Source organism: Amphiprion ocellaris, chromosome 10 (assembly GCF_022539595.1).
Source record: "Amphiprion ocellaris isolate individual 3 ecotype Okinawa chromosome 10, ASM2253959v1, whole genome shotgun sequence".
In the NCBI taxonomy this organism is placed as follows: domain Eukaryota; kingdom Metazoa; phylum Chordata; class Actinopteri; family Pomacentridae; genus Amphiprion; species Amphiprion ocellaris.
The window spans coordinates 19,550,137-19,569,720 of NC_072775.1; the positions used below are offsets into that span (position 1 = coordinate 19,550,137).

General features: G+C 39.3%; 1 protein-coding gene across 2 annotated transcripts; it reads right to left on the reverse strand.

Annotated features, from left to right (window-relative positions):
* klhl14 (kelch-like family member 14) lies at positions 1-17,065 on the reverse strand. 2 transcript variants are annotated; one of them, XM_023283682.3, is made up of 9 exons: positions 16,497-17,065; positions 14,750-15,650; positions 12,639-12,760; positions 7,617-7,706; positions 6,715-6,793; positions 5,326-5,516; positions 3,400-3,558; positions 2,004-2,161; positions 1-1,666 (listed from the first exon to the last, which is right to left on the reverse strand). In XM_023283682.3, the coding sequence occupies exons 2-9, from the start codon at positions 15,625-15,627 to the stop codon at positions 1,526-1,528; spliced, it is 1,818 nt and encodes a 605-aa protein (XP_023139450.1). In that variant the 5' UTR covers positions 15,628-15,650; positions 16,497-17,065; the 3' UTR covers positions 1-1,525. The 2 variants fall into 2 exon arrangements, with proteins under 2 accessions (XP_023139450.1, XP_035810283.1); XM_035954390.2 differs by lacking the exon at positions 16,497-17,065 and having other exon boundaries at positions 14,750-16,360.
* Between the last annotated feature and the right edge of the window lie 2,519 nt (positions 17,066-19,584).

Genomic DNA, 19,584 nt, shown 5'->3' on the forward strand with positions numbered 1-19,584 from the left:
TCATCAAGAGTCATTTTATTTTCATATTCTAAAATGCAAAGGACATAACAGGATTTGAGAATAAATCCAAGGTTGAGTGCACAAAAATGTTTCACTGCAGGCGATTATGTACAAGAATGAAATCAAGATTTTTTTTTTTACAGAATTCAACAGGTACTGCATTAATACTTAGAGTTAGGGTTTTGAACCTAATAACGTAGACAAGACTGGACTTAGATTCATTTGTACTGAAGATATCTCTTTTTTTTTTAAACACAGCACATTAATTCATTTACATTTCAGTGAACTTCGTTTGCTGAATTAAAAGTTCACTATTAGTGCATTAAAGACCACTGTTTGCTTGTTTGTTTTTCATACATTAAAGATTAAAATCTCACCAAGGTAATGCGTTGTGGCCTCATAAATAGGCTGCTTAACATTAGCTTGTACAGAAGGACAAATTAAACAAATGTCCTCTACATGAGTTCATCCGTTTACCCAAACATGCTACCCTGAAATATACTGGCTAGCAATTAGAATTTGATTGTACTATCATTGTGTAATTACCATTAGTGCCTCATAGGAATATTAAGAATTAATGGTAATCTTTAAATTGTCTTGTCTGTAGCGTGAAGAATAGTTGCCACAAACATTAGGCAAGATTTTTGTGTCAAGCAGATAACTTGTACAGAACTCTTTGTTCGGCAAGTTGCACAGAAACCTCAGTCTGGGTGTACATTATTAAGACAATAGTTTAAAAATTAGGGCTGGGTGATCTGGACACATCCACATAAAGGTCACTGTATAAATATGTCTTTTTTACAGTGTCCTGGTTGCTTGCTGAGTGCTTGGACCCCTTTATACCTGCTTCCAGGTATGCACTTCTGTTCACATCACATCAGATAAATAATGACAGCTGTTAGGAAAAGTGTTCCAGAAATGTCCCTTTTTGTGTTCATTTTCAGAAAAAGACAACAAAACTGTTAATAATTATCGAACCAGGTAATACTCCGGGATAGGTGAGCAATCCAGTCAAAGAACGATGAGTAGTAACGTAAGTGATGAAGAATATTTATACACTTTGATCATCACAGTTAATGCAACTCACCCAGCCCTGGTGTAACTTAATCTCCCAAAGTCGGCTGATGAAACAACACTGCATTTTGCTGGAATTATGCCGCTACTGAATACAAGATACAATGGATTTGAAAGCTATAATTCAGCTCAACACTATGCGTGCTATAGAAGAGAAGCCAAAAACATTTACTATCCGTTTAAATTAAATCAAATATGGAACTGACCATTTCTCAGAACACAGATGAGTTTAAATACATGAGTTACACAATTATTTTTTTTTCTCAATTCTTCAGTAGAGAATAACGAAAGTGCTCTGGTCAAACCTGTAAAAAAATAATTTATACACACCCCCAACGTACGACTGCAGGGTTTGTCACAAAATCGTCGACGACTGTTTTGCTTATTGGTGGTCCTCCCCCCAGTCACTCTGCTGCTCCTCACCCTCACCACCCATCAGTTGGATTAGTTGTCATTTGTTAAAAGGAAGGCAGGCGGGCAGTATGACGGTGGAACAGGCTGGGCCCGCCAAAGGCTCTGCCACCTCTCCCTCCAACTCTGTCCATGTTCCTTTTTCTGGGCTGTAGCAGATGGTCGAAGACTTATAGGCCCCCTGAGGAAAAAAGAAAATTAAGTCATTCTCTTCATTCTCTTAGTGCTGTTTGGATTTCCTGCTGTGCTGTGGAGAGACTCAGCTTTATAGAAATGATGTAGTCCAAAACAGCAAGCACAGTAAAGTAAATACTTGGTTGAGTGCCAAATACGTATTAATCTGAAGCTGGATTGAACAAATCTACTATTTTTTCCTGTTTAAGTAAACTACAGCGTCCAGATGCTTAAGAAAATAACGTCCTGATGTCCTGTGCCATAGACAGGGAAGTGACAAACTATTATAAAGATTATTTTCGTTGATATTAACAAAAATGGAGCATATATACTATATTCAGTACCATGCTCCAGCTGTAGCCCCCCACAAGGAAGATACTGTCATCCAAAACGGCACAGCCTGGACCACTGCGACCCTCCAGGATGGGCGTCTGCAGGATGTTCCACTGGTCAGCTTTTGGGTCGTAACACTCAACCAGCATTACGTCTAGATGGGAGAAGCCTACATGAGAAAGAAGAGGAAAAATATCTTCTTCAGTTAAAATGCCTTGTCATTGTAGGTCCATATTACTGTAATGAGCTCTTTGTTGAGCTATTTGTCAGTTCTGTGAAATGGGTTCCTACATGAACAAAAAGAAAAAAACCCTGCCAACACTGAACATCTTTGTTTATGCATGTGCTGTTTTCTCTGTTCTCTTTTTAGTGGTTTTTAAGTGGGAGGGTTGGTAAAAGGTGATGCCGTGTGCATCTGTGCACCAATCAGGATTTAGAAACATTTGAATCAAAATCTAAAGACAATCGGTGAGTCATTTGCGTGCGCCGCCAGGCCACTGGAGATAAAATAATCAAACCACCGCACAGTTCTGATGATTCAGAGCTTTTAAGCTAAGTGAAATTTTTTGATTTGCTTGATTTGATATGTTTGATTGTTGTACAAGTAGCCATAAATGCTTAAAGTTAAAGAGAAGTTCTTAAGATGTGATGCCAGTTTTGAATGTAGTGTTTCACATATACCCAATAAGCCTCGTCACTGTAGGTCCATTTTAATCAGGTGTGTGTTTTATTTGAAACTTGCTTGCTGGCAGCATAACCACCTCCATATATAGGTAAACAGAGGATAAAACAAATGAAATATTGACATCTGGATCAGTCCAAGGAATCTTTGTTATGCTTTGTTCTCTCTCAGGGTTTTTGAAGCCTGATTCATTATATCTGAAAGCTTGTGCTTTCATCAATAACCCACACCCACCTCACACACCCAAACCACAGATGTCATGCTCAGATACACGCCCACAGTAAGTAATCAGCGTGAGAAAACAGAAGTTTGAACGTGGACAGTCACACTGACAGATCTCAGGCCACCTTTGGAAAGTATTAATGAAGTGAATCTGAAGCTGTGAAGAGCTAACTGTACATTTAGCAGTCCTTTTAAATGAAACCGAGTAGGAAAGGACCGTATTTCAAAGAAAACACTAGAAGCTCCGCTTTTCATGCTTCCCATTCAAATGCTGGCATTCAGTGTTGCTGATCAAATACAAATACACAACACACGTTGTTTGTTTTTTTGCATTTTTCACCATGAATGCTGAAGACTTGAAAGAGAACAGGAACTTTAGGTTTCACAGGGTAATGAAGGCCACCGCCTGCTCATAATGGCAACATGATTTCCACACTGTTTTGAAAATAGGTAACAATCTTGACCTGTTTTCTCTTCATTTTCTGAAATGCTTGAGTGCTTACCTTTCAAATGGTTTCCACCAATAGCATATAGGCGATCATTCATTCCAGCCAGGGCATGAATGGCACGCTTTGTGTTCATATCCTGTTTCCTAGCCCACACATCCATTATAGGGTCATAACAGTAGAGCCAGGACACATACTCGCCATTGTGCACTCCTCCTGCAACAGGTAAACAGCAGTATAACATTAATACCAAAAAAGCACACAGCACAGACTGACACACTGGATACTTGACCAGTACAGTCTGCAAGACACAATGTATATCTGGTGAAGCTATCAATTAAGGTAGAGCATTTTTAAAATGTAAATCCCTCAATTCATTAATTGTTCTCCTGTTTTTAATACTATCCACCAGCTTTGTCCAACTTGTTGGCTCTAATATTTTAAAAATGACCTTGTTTTTTGACTAATAGATGACGATGCGTCAGAATTAATGGCAGCTTTTCCAGCCAGCTCTTTTCAAACACAGGTTTGGCTCAAGGCTGGTACCTTTGTTCCCATCTTTTATGTTCATATTGTAAAGACTGGGGTACAGATGATTAAGTGATAGTCAGCTTTGGGAAGCTTCAGTTTCTTATGTTCTGCACTGATGTGATAGTGGCTGACTGGTTTGAATGTGACTAAAACAAAAGATACGATTTCAGATTTCAAGACAAGCAGTTAAAAGTATTGTATAGACTGTACATTAGTCATACATTATAGTGAGTTAGTTAAATTGAGTTGGTTTTAAACATGTCACAGCACCATTACCCCGACAGTACTTTACAAGCATGAAAATCCTGCCTGGTGACAATCAAATCAAAAAGGTATACCAACCGTTTCTTCTTGTCATTTAGAAGTCAAGTGCAATTGTTCCAGTCCATCCACTGAAAAGAGTGTTTTAAATTTGAACCTCAATATTTGGTCTGAAATGTAGCACTTAGTTGGGCCTACTGCAAGTAATTTACTTAGGGACCAGGGAAATTTGACTGACTTTACACATTAAAGTCTGTTAACAGGTCATGAGGAGAACTGCTGCATATAGAAAACAGAAATATTTTATATAGCCTTTGATTGGTTGGGGCTGAAAACTACACATTTAAAAATGAAAAAGATCTCAGAATGTACTGTTAGAAAGAAGGAATTGATTTTTTTAGGGCTAGCAGCTCAAGGCTACTTTATCCACAGATACCATAACACATGTGAATGTCCAAATGAACTGCTGGCAGTCTAGTCGCAGCAAGTTTTGACAAAGAAGAGGAATCTACACTACCGTTCAAAGGTTTGGGGTCAGAAAAGCAGTTTTTTCAATGAAGATAACATTAAATGAATCAGAAATACAGTCTAGACATTGTTAATGTGGTAAATGATTATTCTAGCTGGAAATGGCTGATTTTTAATGGAATATCTCCATAGAGGTACAGAGGAACATTTCCAGCAACCATCACTCCTGTGTTCTTATGCTACATTGTGTTAGCTAATGGTGTTGAAAGACTAATTGATGATTAGAAAACCCTTGTGCAATTATGTTAGCACATGAATAAAAGTGTGAGTTTTCATGGAAAACATGAAATTGTCTGGGTGACCCCAAACTTTTGAACGGTAGTGTATATACTATTCTGATGTACTGATTTTGATTCTTTTAAAACTGTTTATCATGATCAATGTCTGCATCCTACAACCTTTATTACTTTTGCTTACACCAGTGTTAATGTTTGACATTAGATGTCACCTGTGCTAGGATTTTGCATCTTTATCTTTATGATATGAAAGCTACTTGTTGCAGTGGTAAAAAGAAGCATCATCATCTTTTATCTTTTTCAGAAGTCTATTGTATACTGTATGTAGCACATTTTTTTTTTAGAAATGACCTGACTAATGCACAGGCAGGTAAATAAAAACGGCAGAATAAAGACAGTGTGTCGGAGCGATAGCTTGTGTCCTGACCTGATATGTAGATCTTGCCGTTGTGTACAGCTCCTGCATGGGCGGCCAGAGGCTGCGGCAGAGACGACACATAGTTCCACTCATTCGTCTCCAGGTTGTAGGACTCCACACTGGACAGGTAGCCCGTCTCGTTCCTACCTCCAATCACGTACAGGTGCTTATCCAGGCGGCAGGCAAAGAAACTGGCTCTCCTGAGGAAGAAGTGTCACCCAGACAACATTATTAAACTAGAAATGACAAGATTCATTGTTGGCTTTTCCCTTGTCTCGCCTAGCCAGCCCATTCTGTCGTACATAGTGGTCTGGCTGCACTTCATCATCATTCTGCTATTGAGAAAAAAAAAAACGCTTTGGCTTGTTTGTATTTCTTTAAACTAGTCACAATCGTCAGAGCTAAGCAAAGGATGCAGGTTCGGTGTTTCTTCAAAATAGTGACAAGTGGAATTGTTCGATGAAACACTTGTGCACAGATAATCCCCTGAAAAAACTAGCAGGGCTACATTACTAGATGATCTTAATCCTCAGAAAAACTTAACATTTTCTGTATGATACCCTGTAGCACAGCGGATTTTGAGCGGCAAGGGGAGTACAAAGCCGACTAAAATGAGCAACCAGTGGCAGGTTTATACCTGCAATCTACAGCTGGTGAGTCGCATTAGGTTTTCCCCCAGTTTCTGTAAAGTAGCCATTCAGGAAAAAGGTTCCATGACAAGAAATAAATTAACTACCTCCATATTTACAAGCTGTGATGTCTCTGTTTTTATGCGAGTGTAATTGACGTACTTACTTTTGGAGGTAGTAATTTATTCATTTCTAATTACAGCAGATGAAGAGTAAAAGAAATCACTGTACAAGTCGGTATATAGCCCCATGAAAAGCTTTCGATAACTAGATAAGGATTTCAAAAAATAGCCTAATGTTGTTGGTTCAATATTTGTTTTTTCTTTACCTAACACCATTTCCCATAAGCTTGGTGTTCAAGGGTTAAACATCACAGCAAACTCAGAGGACAGCAGGAAAGAGGAGCAAAAATGTTTGAAGTTAGATTACAACTAGAGAGTTGAAAGCACGACAAAAGAGAGTTTTGAGTTTTAAGCATATGGATACCACTTCTGATGGTGTAAATACCTATGTAGCCAGAGATGTACTGTATTTATACAAGCTGTAGTTCCCTACAATAGTTTTTTACTTAATTAAAATTAAACAGTTTGTTTTTGTTTTTTTTTTTGCATGTGTTGTATTGGGTTGCAATTTGTTGTAAAATATGGAAATTTATCCCTGGGATCACCCTAATTTTTTCTCAGACAGAAATGCTGAAGGAGATACTGACCTGACTCCAACATTTTTTTTCCAAAATCCCTGACAATTCAAATAACAAAAAAAAGCTCACCTCTCCTGCATAGGAGGCAGCTGTATCCAGCTGTTGAATCTGGGATCATAGCGGCTGACAAAATTAGTGCTGTGCTTTCCTGCAACACAGATAGAAATCAACATAAATAACACAACTCAAATGATTTAGCTGTGTGAGTAATGTCTCTACAGTAATGTGCAGTTTAGGCATATGAAGGCAGTGCTCACTTTTAATCTAAAGTCTTTGCTGCATACCAATAAAATTCACAACTGTGACACTGCCAAGTCTTCATCAGTCACCACCCACACATGATGATTTTAAGTGTTACTACAATATGTGATGCCTTTCACTGCCATTAGAGTGAACTCGTGCTGACTGAAGGCTTATTTTTCCAATCACAGAGCGATCTTGTTTTGGAGGATAATATTCAGGTCAAAACAACTTAAATTGCCCCTGATGATGTGTGTTTGTATTCAGTTGATTTTTACTCTCGGTGCTAAATAAACACATTTAATTTCACTACACACAATGCACTTCTACTGTAATATTGCGATACTTGGTAGGAGAACAAAAAGACAGTATCTGTTTTATTCTTTGATCATTTACAGTTTTTGTCTCTTACTATAGCACCGTGTACCACCGTTTTACAACAAGTACTCTTAACACTTCTACACCACAAATATTTCAGTGCTAACAACAGTTATTGTTCTGAGCCAATTATTGACAAGTGTTGATTGGAGTGTTGTTTGTCCACTCAGAGCTGATCTGGCTCTAGCCTGAGTGTTTGAAACTATCTGAAAGTGTTACATTAACTCTGATGGATTTGAACTTACATCAACTCTGGCTAAGAGCATTCTCTAAATTAAGCAAACAATGAAAAATTCGATGTGTGAAACCACTGGAAAACAAGACTGCAAAAGCGCTTTGTGGTAGTACTGTACCGTTGGGGTTCCACTGGTCCTCTCCGCCCAGCAGCAGCAGGAAGTTCTCCACCTCCACCACGCAGTGATGTGCGCTGTTGTAAGGCATTACTACATGACAAACAGAAATCAAATTATTGTCAGTCACTAAAACACATGAATGATAAAGGTCAGTAGTAGGTAAATGGTACATCAATTATCAACATTGGGCCTGGTATCAAAGGTTAATTAGATTTTTCTTAAATCTACTGTAATCAACAATAGAAATAAAAGGTTAATATAAATCAATGCAAACATGAGATATGAACACTAAAAAGAGGACTGTAAACTTGTTTTTTTTAGGCAGCATTACAGGATGTACAGTCCTATGCCTAACCCACATAATCAATGCATCAGGTAATTAATACTTAGTTGAAATTAAATAAGAACCCTGCTAACCCAGTTTGAATGAACTCAATAGAATCATCCTCCAAAACATACCATAAAAGAAATATTATGCCAATAACATTTGTTTTTGTAATGCAACAACACTTTGGATTCATCCATAAATATGAAAGATCCACTCTTTATCTTGTGTTGATAGCTTGTCAGTTGCATAACAAGCCTCTCCTCACAGTGTTACCAAGAAGACACTTTAATGTACATACGCTACCGGTCAGAAGTTTGGACACACCTGCTCATTCAATGCTTTTTATTTAATTGTATTATTTTCTACATCGTAGATTAATACTGATGATTAACACTTTTTTGTTTGCAACATGATTCCATATGTATTCTTTTTTAGTTTTGATGTCTTCTGTATTAATCTACAATGTGTGAAATAGTTAAATAAAAACCAGTGAAAGACAAGGTGTGTCCAAACTTCTGACTGGTAGTGTATAATATCAGCATAAACTAATGTACCCGTTAACGTGTGTTAAAAGAGCAAACTTACACCTGTTCTCAGATACAACTCTGAACCTACACAAATAAAATGTATTCTTAAATGGATGATAATAACAAAATATGTTGAAAACATAACATCTGTGTCTCCACTGCACCTGCAGAACTACGTCGGTCTGGCACTGAACACAACGATAAAATGTTGTCCCCTGCTTTAACCCAGTTGTTAATCCTCGTTACTGTTGAGGACGCTAAATGTTTGTCATAATGACCCGAGGTTCTTACTCATTGAACATCTCCAACATATTATGTGAACCTTTTAATAAGCAATATTTCTCCTGGCTGTGCTTCTCGCGTCAGTCTCATAGTGACTGACGCGTCACGCTGATGTTCTGTATTGTTGCAGAGGTGTTCATAGTAAATATTCATATCAAGACTGATTTGATTTGCACTGTCCTCTTCACAACAGGCTAAATATATACGACTATTTCATAATCCTCAGTGTGAGTCAATGTTACAGGATTATTCTTTTTTCTCCTCACTGCTCTTGTTTTGCAACCTTTTAACCATCCAGGCAATCAAGCCTGTTAACTCTTAAACTGGAACAAATTAAAATATAAGGCAGTGTAAACGATGTACTGGCTGCTGCAACGCTTTTATCTATCTATCTATCTATTTATCTATCTATCTATCTATCTATCTATCTATCTATCTATCTATCTATCTATCTATCTATCTATCTATCTATCTATCCATCCATCTATCCATCCATCCATCCATCCATCCATCCATCCATCCATCCATCCATCCATCCATCCATCCATCCATCCATCTATCTATCTATCCATCTATCTATCGCTGACAAAATTGGTTGATTGTGTAGTCGATCAAGAAAATGTTTCTTCGCTGCTATTTCAATTATTGATTTATTTTAGTGTTTCTTAAAGTAGAAAGGGCTTTAAAAAGCTCCAGCTCTACAAAGGAGAAAAAAACTTGTCTACTGTGAAAGATTTTCCAATTAATCACAAAAGTAGCTGCCAGATAAAATACTAAAATTAATATAAAATAAAACAACTGTTAGTTGCAGCATTGTACCGGTTTAAGTAGTTATCTCACTATCTAATAAGGTGAGAAAGTTTTTATTTTGGGGACTTAACTGTTATTAAATATTGCAAAGTCTGAATCCCACAACACAACAGCATACTTTTTTCTTTTTCGATTTCAATATTCCACAGCAATGATTCTTCAAGTAATATATCGACTATGTCCAATAAATATTAACTTCAGTGTATGATGCTCCTGATGATCGCATGTCAGCACATTATAACAGTCCATAGCTGCAGCAGGACCCCTAACATAGGATTTTCCCTTGTGTATGTATTTGTACTCCCCTCCTCTCCTCCATCTTCTTTTGCTGAAGTGACCCCATTGAGATGTAGAGAAATGGTCTTAGGTGACAGTCATAATGAACATGATCGTGTTCACTCAATAAATCTCAGGCCCGGTGCTTTTTGAGCACAAATCAGTGAAATGTTAAAGCCCACCTGTCTGTCTCCATCAGTCATTTCCACTGTCACCTCCCCACCGCCTGATGGATCACAGTTGCTGCAAAATTAGACAGCCTTGAATCTCATTTCTTTCCAATTGGCCTCTCCCTGCAATCTCACTCTAGCTGGCTGACATGTGCCGGTCCTCTATGGGAGAGAAGTCTCAGATAGGAACTAATACTACATACACTAAACACAGCTTTATCTCAAACGAGGGGATTAGGTTGCCTGCCTCCAGTGCACCTCAAAGACGAGTGCCATACGACTGCCAAATTCCCTTACATGCTATTTACATTATCATTCAGTCAGCAGTATATAGGACATGGATGGGCGGCTTTTTATTTGATGTCTAGTGAATTTTACTCATACTTAAAATCATCTTGTACCCACGTGAAAAGAAGATTACTGCTTTACAGTACGTCACAGGCTACAGTGTCTGGAGTGCTGTGGGTGGATGTGGGGCATTTGGGATACAGGTAAACAGTGGAATAATTAGCAGGATATAATAACTGAGACCACTGTAATAGTCTTGTGCAGAGAAAAAAGACATCAGTTATTTTTATGTCTACAATGTGTGGAACTTTTCTGGGAATTATTACCTGAAAAAGTGTATCAAATTAATCTAGCTATTTGTCTCTTCTCCCCTAAATCTTCCACTAACCTCGGGGTGAACAGCCGTGGGAGGGCCGGATGAGCACGTCCTCTATGAGATGGACGCCATCACTCTAGTCTACAGTGAGCTCTAGGGCTCACTAGAGGGAGTCAGAAACCTCTGCATAGAGGCACAGTCAGGGTCGGTTGAATGACTCCACAGCTAATGCACCACTGCTGCTCGAGCTCTGATGTGCCTTTAACACCATCACAATTTTCCCGCTGAGCTGAATTCCTTTGTTCTGAACCGTGCTGCATGGATGAGGGCCATACCTAAATCTGAGATTTTAATATCAGGTTTGTGTAAAGAACAGAAAAAAGAATAGTGGTCGAATCTGTGCCTGTCTTTGTCTTGTGTTCGTCCACGCTGCTGTGGGTACACTAGATGGCAAACTTTACACTGGAATAACCGGGCAGGGGATATATCTGACACAACGAGAGGGATCAGATTCTCCCCAAATTGTGTTGATGAATGTCTTAATCAAAGACTGTCCCTCTCAGGTTTCGCCTCATTGAAAAGTTATGATTGAATGTTAATAATCTTCTATTCCACATCCATTGTGAGGAGGCTACATCAGATAGTCACTGATGTGTTAAGGGGATGATTTTGCAGTTTTGTCCTTCCACTTGGCCACGGACCATTTGAGTGTTAACTTTTTAGTTTTTGAGTGATGGAAATCCCTATTGACCTTTTGCTTGTTGCAGTTTATACCCATGAGTGTGAGTTTAATGAGAAAATGACAATATAAACACCAGTGAGCTTCAGGCTGTTGTGTATGCATGCATGCCTCCTTCAGTAAAAACGAACCCTGATAGTTCTGGACAAACATGAGCTAAAACAGCAGACTGCTGCCAAGAGCTGCTATGATTTGAGCAGAGAGAAAAAAAAAAAACATGTCAAGACCGCCGGTGAATTGAAGACACAACAACAAAACATGAAACCATATTTATCAAGACACAAAGTGAGAATATAAACTGCACAGGGCCCAGCTGACAGAAAACAGCCCGATGGCTAATATGTACGAATGGAGAGGTGCTGCTGAGATACGACTCCATCCAAAACAAAGGACAAAAATTCAATATGTCCAGTGAAGATGATGCAAAGGAAAAATGTGGTTTCCCATTAGCTCTTTTTTGACCTTTGCAATATGGCAGCAATATAGTGGTGAGCCTTAAAGGTCAGGGAAGACAGAGAGACAGAAGGGCACAGTACACTTTGTAGAGGTGAATGCTGTAGGGTTGTGTTTGTAAATTCACAAATATGTTCTTTATACACTCTAAATTTTTTCAATAGAAGTCATTTCCTGGGAAATGATGACAACTTACTTTTAATATGCTATCATAAAATCAATATAATACAACATACAATAGTATAAAACTATACCGTCTATTAGATGCATCTTTATTTTCTTTTTGTTGTTGTTGTAATTCAGTCAATATTACAGCTCCCGTGTCCCACTAACCTCTCTTTGGTATTTAGCTCACCTCATATAAACCCAATATCAATAGTGACACCAGGTCAGCAGGCTAACTGCCATGCCATGTATTAGCATGTATGGGATAATTTAATCTTATGTATTGATTACTATGATTGAAGCAGCACTTAAAAGCTATTGAGGAAAGATATCACTCCTTATTGTTCAAACTCTGCCACAATAGATCATTAGATTCAAGAAAATCTCATCATGCATCCTGCCAGCATATTTCAGCAAAAACAAGGGAAACCGGGCATGACGCTCCACAGTGCTGTGAAGTCACGCTCTGATTAAAAACTTATATTAAAAGTGATAGTGATACATTATTACCTGAAGGATTTAGGGAACTCCTTCCCCTCATTTTCCGTGGAAATTAACCTGTGTTAAAGTCATCCATAGGAACAACTATTTCTCATCATCATAAAAGCCACTAACACAAGATGCCTCAGGTAAAAAAAAAAGAAAAACCCCAAGCCTTTGCTACTCACTTGTGAGGATCTTCCATGTCTTTTTATCGTCATCATAGTACTGGACCAAATTGCTGGGGAGACGATCAGGTCCAGGAGGCAAACCACCCACCAGTAACAGCATCCTCTTATTGGAACGGATTCTGTAATGTCAAAAAGTGTGGGTGTGGGAACAAGTGTTAGAGAACATAGAACAAAACAGGTATTAAGCCCTGAAATAAAACATCTAAAAGCCAAAATAAGCACAACCTCAACCTCGACACCTTTAATTCCTTAATTTACATAATTACTTTGATAGTATTAACAGCTCCCTCCTGGAGTATTCAGATTTTTCACTTTGCAAATTCACAATGTATGAATGAATTAATCAGCCAATGAAATAAATAAATGCATGGTTAAATGAATAACTGCTCCTTGTCCAAGTACTATTACTGAACTCGAAACTACTAATCAGGCGATATGTGGCCACATTTATAATGATTAACAAAAATTGCTCAGCAGTGTATGTATCATTTTGATGTGTTATTGAATGGTTATTGTACACTAAAGATATCTTTTCAATTAGCTGTGAAGCGAGGACAGTCCTGCAGGGTGCCATGCTGGAGGCTAAAAGCACAATTGAGAACATAAACCTGCCTATACAATGTCTCCATTTCATTGGCTATAGTGATTCATGTGACATCCCTGAGCCAATTGTAAGATATTTCCTGCTGTTCGTATATGAAATATAACCTGAAAGCCACACACTTTACTGTACATTAATGACCATTATCTGGCTCCTAATGGATTTGAACACAAATCTACTAATTTATCACAATATGCAGTAAAAACATTAATAGTAGCTGGCCTTTATATTCAGACACATTCACCTTACTCCCTTTCTCATATTTTACTTTTTTATGCTTGGTTAAGTCGCCGTCGTCTCGCTATATTCTCCCTGATACTGGCCCACTCGGAAGTGTTTTGGGGTTATTCATATGCAAATGAGCCCCTGGACATAGATAATGGTGATTAATTGAGAGGAGAGAAACAGTAGCATGTGAAACTAATTATGAGGATTCCTGATTCCTTGCTCATTTAGGTCCATATGTGGAAATAGATATATTATTGGGATGATGTACAAGTAGGTACGTTCAGAATGATTCAGTGTTCAGATTATTTCAGCTAAATGTCATTGTCATGTTTAGACTCTTTATTGTTCTCCCTCTTCTTACAAATTTATGCAGTGATTTAAAAAACTGAATACTGATGCTATCTGCACGTAAAAAAAAATGCCACCCTTTACTGCCAATCAGCTCTGTGAACGCAACCTCACAATAGCACTGTCAATCATGCAACTTATTGGCAATGCCCATCTACTTGCCAGCTTCTTAAAGTGCTGATCAGGACAAACATGGAAGTAAGCAATGCAACTTGGTCTATTTTTTTGTGAATGAGACATGTGCATCTAACCTGAATATCTCAGTAGTGTCCAATTGTCTCTCAGTCAAAAGTAATATTTTTCTCAAATATACTACACACTCAAACACACTAAACTCTATATACTCATATTACATTTCCCTAATTATGTATATCAATAATGGTGTTCACTTGTACTTGCATCATAAGTGTTATGCAGTTACCATGTAATTCTGGTAACAATTTAATTGCAGCATTTCAAATTGTATTCATGAGAGTTGCTACAAATCAAATGCATAACCTTTATCTAGATTGCTGCATCTTGTCTACACTGATTAGAGAGCAATTACACAGATGTGTGAGGAAATAAAAGAGTTGTTTTCTTCAGGAAAACACAAGGTAACATTCTAATTATGGATACAGTGTGGCATAGAGTGTATCAAGAGCCTGAAAGCTGTCATTGTCTTACAGGAATAGCCCCACAACCCTCATAAACTGGGCATCCACACTCGCACCTCTAACTGACCACGTATATGCTCTACACTACACAGGCGGTGGGACCAATATAAAAGCAACTGCGCAATGCTTGACTCCCTAATTTGTTCAAATTTAACAAGTGGGAGGCATTTAATCACCTTCCATCCACTCTGAATAAGCTCATTGTGTTGTGTTTGCATGAATTCATGTCTGTGTGCTTGTCTGTTTGCATCTCTGTCTATCTGTGTCTTCCTCACCTGCTGGCCATGGTCTGCCTGCAGTGCTGCCTGAAGGGCATTAGGTGGTAGTTCATGGCATCCAGGAGTAGTTTCTGGCACACAGGGTCACTCCTCATGAAGTCAACAGACTGCACCCTCTCCACCAGCTCTGGGGCAGGTATAAGGGCAAAGCGCAGCCTCTTCATAAGGTCCGGTGCATAGTGCATGCGAGTCTCCCGGTCATGCTCCAGCCAGAGGACTGACATCTGGAAGAGAGCCAGCTCTGACTCCACCGGGGGTGGCAGAGCATCTAGCATGGCACACATCTCCTCAAAGTTCAGCAGCAGCACGTCCTCCACCAGGTACTTGTTGGCCAGTTTCTTGGTCTCATCCAGTCCATGGAGTGCAGCAATCTTGCAGATCTGCTTGTAGTTCTGCACAGAGATCTGGTCATTGAGGAACTGCACACTAAGCTTGGTAATCTGGGGGATGTTGAGGATCTTGCTGACTGACAGCACCTCTTCCACTGTGTCCAGGGAAAGAGTAACATTGGCAGTATACAGGTACTCCAGCACTAATCGTAGTCCAATGGAGGAGCAGCCCTGGAGTACCAGGTTATTGATAGGCCTGGCACTGGGGGTCACCAGCTTGTCATCAGGAGAGGATGAAGGGGTCCCACTACTGCCCTGGTCCCCTTTGCTTCCCTCATTGTTGATTACATTATGGGAGGAGAAGAGAGATCTGAAATACTGGGAGCAGGATGCCAACACAGCTTTGTGGCAGTGGAACTGCTGTCCCTGGGCAGTGAGAGTCACATCACAGAAAAGCTGTTTTCTCCATAAGAGGTTGAGCCCATGCAGCAGGGTGTCACTGTGTGTTGGGTCAAAGGTGGATGTTCTATCACCCGATCTGGACATGACTTCCTGACTGTGAACGCCACCTAGGCAACAAATAAACCATGCAAGCCATTTACCTCAGGTCATTTATTTGCACGACACAGGTAGCCTACAGAAGCTATCAGTCAAACTATTACAACAGAGAACGATTTGTCGAATAAGTTAATGAACAGATCGGCCGTCCGTCCAGCGGGGAATAACCGTCATGCCAAAGCAGCCGGCGAGAATCTACATCCAATACGGCTTCAGTCGCTTTCAACTTTGAGCTCTGGTCGTAAAGCAACAAACAAAAACGCAGTAGTTCCCACAGCGTGCCACTCGTATTCATTCTTAACTCAAGAACGAGGTGGTTTAAATGGAGGCTGAGGTTCTGAAGGGCGCTGTCAAAACAAAACGAGGATACGGAGATGCTGCAGCGCGTCTCCCCCCTTTCGGTAACGCGGCTGAAGTTGTCGGATAAGGAAAAAGAGACGAACCGCTACGGTGGACGGAGAACATGCAGCATTCAGCCGACACTTCTCCTTTCTCCCGTGTTGCTGCACACCCCCACAACGAGGACATTACACACCGCACAGATTTACGGAGTCATACAAAAGCAATTAGTTTGTCTCCGAGCCGTCAGCAGCAGTACGGGTGCGTTTCGCTTTTAGCCAACCTGAGTTCCGCGGACGTGAGTATCGAAAAATATTCACTGAAAATGCAGCTTTCGGTAAAGTTAAAAGCAATATGCACATGTGTTGTTTCTCGTGCTGCACGAAAAAGCGATTTCTATGTGCGTAATGTGTGTAAACTTGACACAAGCGTGCAGTAACGTTGTCGCCAGATTCACTAAAAGCGCCTGTCACAACTAAATGATGTGAGCAGCTTGCCTGAGAAGGAGCCAAACTTACCTGACTTCAGCTCTTCACAAAAAAAAAGAAAGTAAGCTTCAGGTTCCCAATAATCTCACTTGAATTTTCCTTTGTTCTCCTTTTAAGAAATGTCCTTTTCCTTTAAAGTCTACGGTCGGTGGTGACTCAAAATAACCATTGATTCCAACTCATAAAGTCACTATTTCAGGTTATTTGTTGACGTTGATCATTTGTTCTTCTGAATTAACAAGAAGTGTGTGAGTGTGTGAGAGGGAGCTGTGCTTTCTGCAAGAGAAGAAGAAGAAGAAATATACGTGTGACAAATTATGCTACCAAGAAACAACACATCATTATCCTTGGGCCTGGGGCTCAGTGAGTCGTAACGAGAGTAATAGGAAATCCACGGTTGGGGAGAGAAACGGTCGTGCATGGCCGGTGGAGAGAGACCATGCAGGGGTATGGATGCTGGAGAGACTCGCAAAATTATGGCTCAAGGCTATTGTAAAAACTGTCGAGCGTAAATGACTGCGATTTCAAACATCTATGGAAGAAAGAAAAGAGAAAGGGGGAGAAAAACCGAGTCTTTCCCTCGCTGTTATAGAGAGAACCGTCAAGTTTTAGTGCGCATTGCTAATTAGTCAATTTCTCTCTGCCTTCACAGCCCGACGACTTTGCTGCTGAGCTGAAACTGCTAATTTCTGGGACCAGCCTTTTTTTGGCTGTGAACTGGATGGATGAATGGCTTGTCTCGCACAAATGACAAAAAGCCCCTGCCTTAATCTCCATCGCCAAAATAACCCCTCATCTCATTCTGCTTCTGCTAGTCCTTCAAAAGAAGGTGCTCTACACAAACTCAAGGTTTTTTTTTTTTTGCATCTGTATCATTAATACCATATGCACCACAATGCACACACAGTGTTTATAATGTTGAATTAAAGCATATAAAAATCCCCCCTTTTCTATTTGAATGTGACAAAAGCATCAAAGCCAATACACCATGAAACCTCCGCATTCCCAAAGTGATGTGAAGTTACAAAACAACAAGGAGATAATAAGTCCAACATAACATGCAGTGTGTCATGACTTATTATCTTGTCTGATGGGTTCACTGTATAACAACCTGAGGCCTACCTTCAGGCCCTAAAACACAAAGGGTTGAAACCTAAGACAGCATCCATCAGTGCACAGTGGTGTGCTGTTTATTTAGATTCCATATACCTGTATGTTTTCACCTCCACAAATTCACCAAGTCTCTGAATTCACTACAATAAGTTGCTTGAAGAATTACACAGTAAGAATAAGACTCCTGGTTGTTCACTTAAACTTCTGAATTGCACCGAACACTCTGTCACCACCACAGCAAACCAACATCTATGAAGCACTAAATACAGTGCTATACTATAAAATCTGTCAAATTACTTCACTATGACGCCATACACTCCAGACACATTATATAAGCTTCCTCCAGCTTAAAGTCTTGATCTTTAATATTTAAAAACTTAGAAAAAGTGTTAATATTTTACTGTCTATATTAATATTCCTTCATATAACCGTTTACACAAATATCAGGTAATATAACCCTCCCAAAACACCAAAATAAAAGCCTTGTGAATCCAATTAACAAAAAGCGTTAGAAATGACTTATTAGGACAGAATAAACTGTCAATTACATAAAGAGCTCAATTAGAGTAAATAAACTTACATACCGGACTCCCATGGGACCACAAGTGACAGATAGCTCACAAGTTATGAAATGACAGATAGGGATAAATGGGTTTGTTCATGTACTATGAAATAGAGCAACACCATGCTACCGTCAAGCAATAACAGGCCACATATAGGTAGCATTTATAATAGATGTAACCATAACATTGTTTGATGTTTGAGTGCTTGACAAGCACACAGCCTGCCTATCCCCCACTTGTAGTTATACTGAGAAAATTCATTCTGCATGAGCCTTGTGAGATGACTGATTAGATTGTGCACTGCATCTCAAATAATCATCACCACTGAAGTAAAACTATAGTACTGTAATATTAATTAGTGGCTTGAAACCGCTACGAAAGCAGTTTGTATCGTTGTTTACTACTATTATTATGTTAGCTCATTTTCAGAGGGCTTGTCACTACAGAGCACTACAGTAATTCACTGTATTTCACTTTGGAGTCACATACTGTTATCTTTACTAGCTCTCAGTTAGCACTACATTACCCAAGTCTCGAGCGAGCTATTCTAACGCAATAAAATGACCATTTCCAACTCTTTCAGCTCTTTGTAGCAACTCAGTCTCCTGAGGCCACTGGTCTTCAGATTGCAGGGCGTTCATGGTTGTAAGTTGTTGCAGTGTGCAGAGGGAGGGGGGTCATCAGATAAGAGAAGAATTTCTAGACTAATTAAACCCTTTGAGACAAAGAATCACACTACAGTGATTTACAACTCTCTGTACCAGTTAACCCGACTCATTTTTATCTGTCATATTACTCAGATACCATATCTACCTCTATGGGTAAAAACTCTTTTTTTGTCTTCAACATTATGGAAACAAGGGGGGATGTTAGAATAAATAACAGCAGTTACTTTATATTTCAGTACTGTAGTTGCAGTCATAATGTGAGATTTCAAGGGTACACAAAGATCCTAGACACTGACCATCTACTATGTACACTGAAATATATAGTATACTCCTTATTTTACCCATATACTACACAACTTTCTATATATTACTTATATGTGTTCTCATTGTTTAAAAGGACACAATTTTTAGCCCATAACAACACAGTAAAATAAAACCAAACACAAACTGTCAACATTACTGCAGCCTTGAGTAGCTGATTAAAGAGTGAACATTTAATCTAATCAGAGCAATGAAACAAAAGGAGAAGCTCCAAAGTTGTGAATAGCAAAGTCTACCAGGCATAATTCCTTTTGCTGGCTGTTGCAGAGGGGTATGCTAAGATAGAAAGTATTATTTTCCTAAATGGAAGGTGTCAGATGGTCACGGAAATGTGATCGGCTGTTCAAGATCACTGCTTCCCATCTGCAATTTGTGACGTGTGAAAGATTCAGCCCAAATGTGCTCACCAAGCGTAAATCCTCAGCACTTTCTCTTATCGTGGAAAAGCAAGAT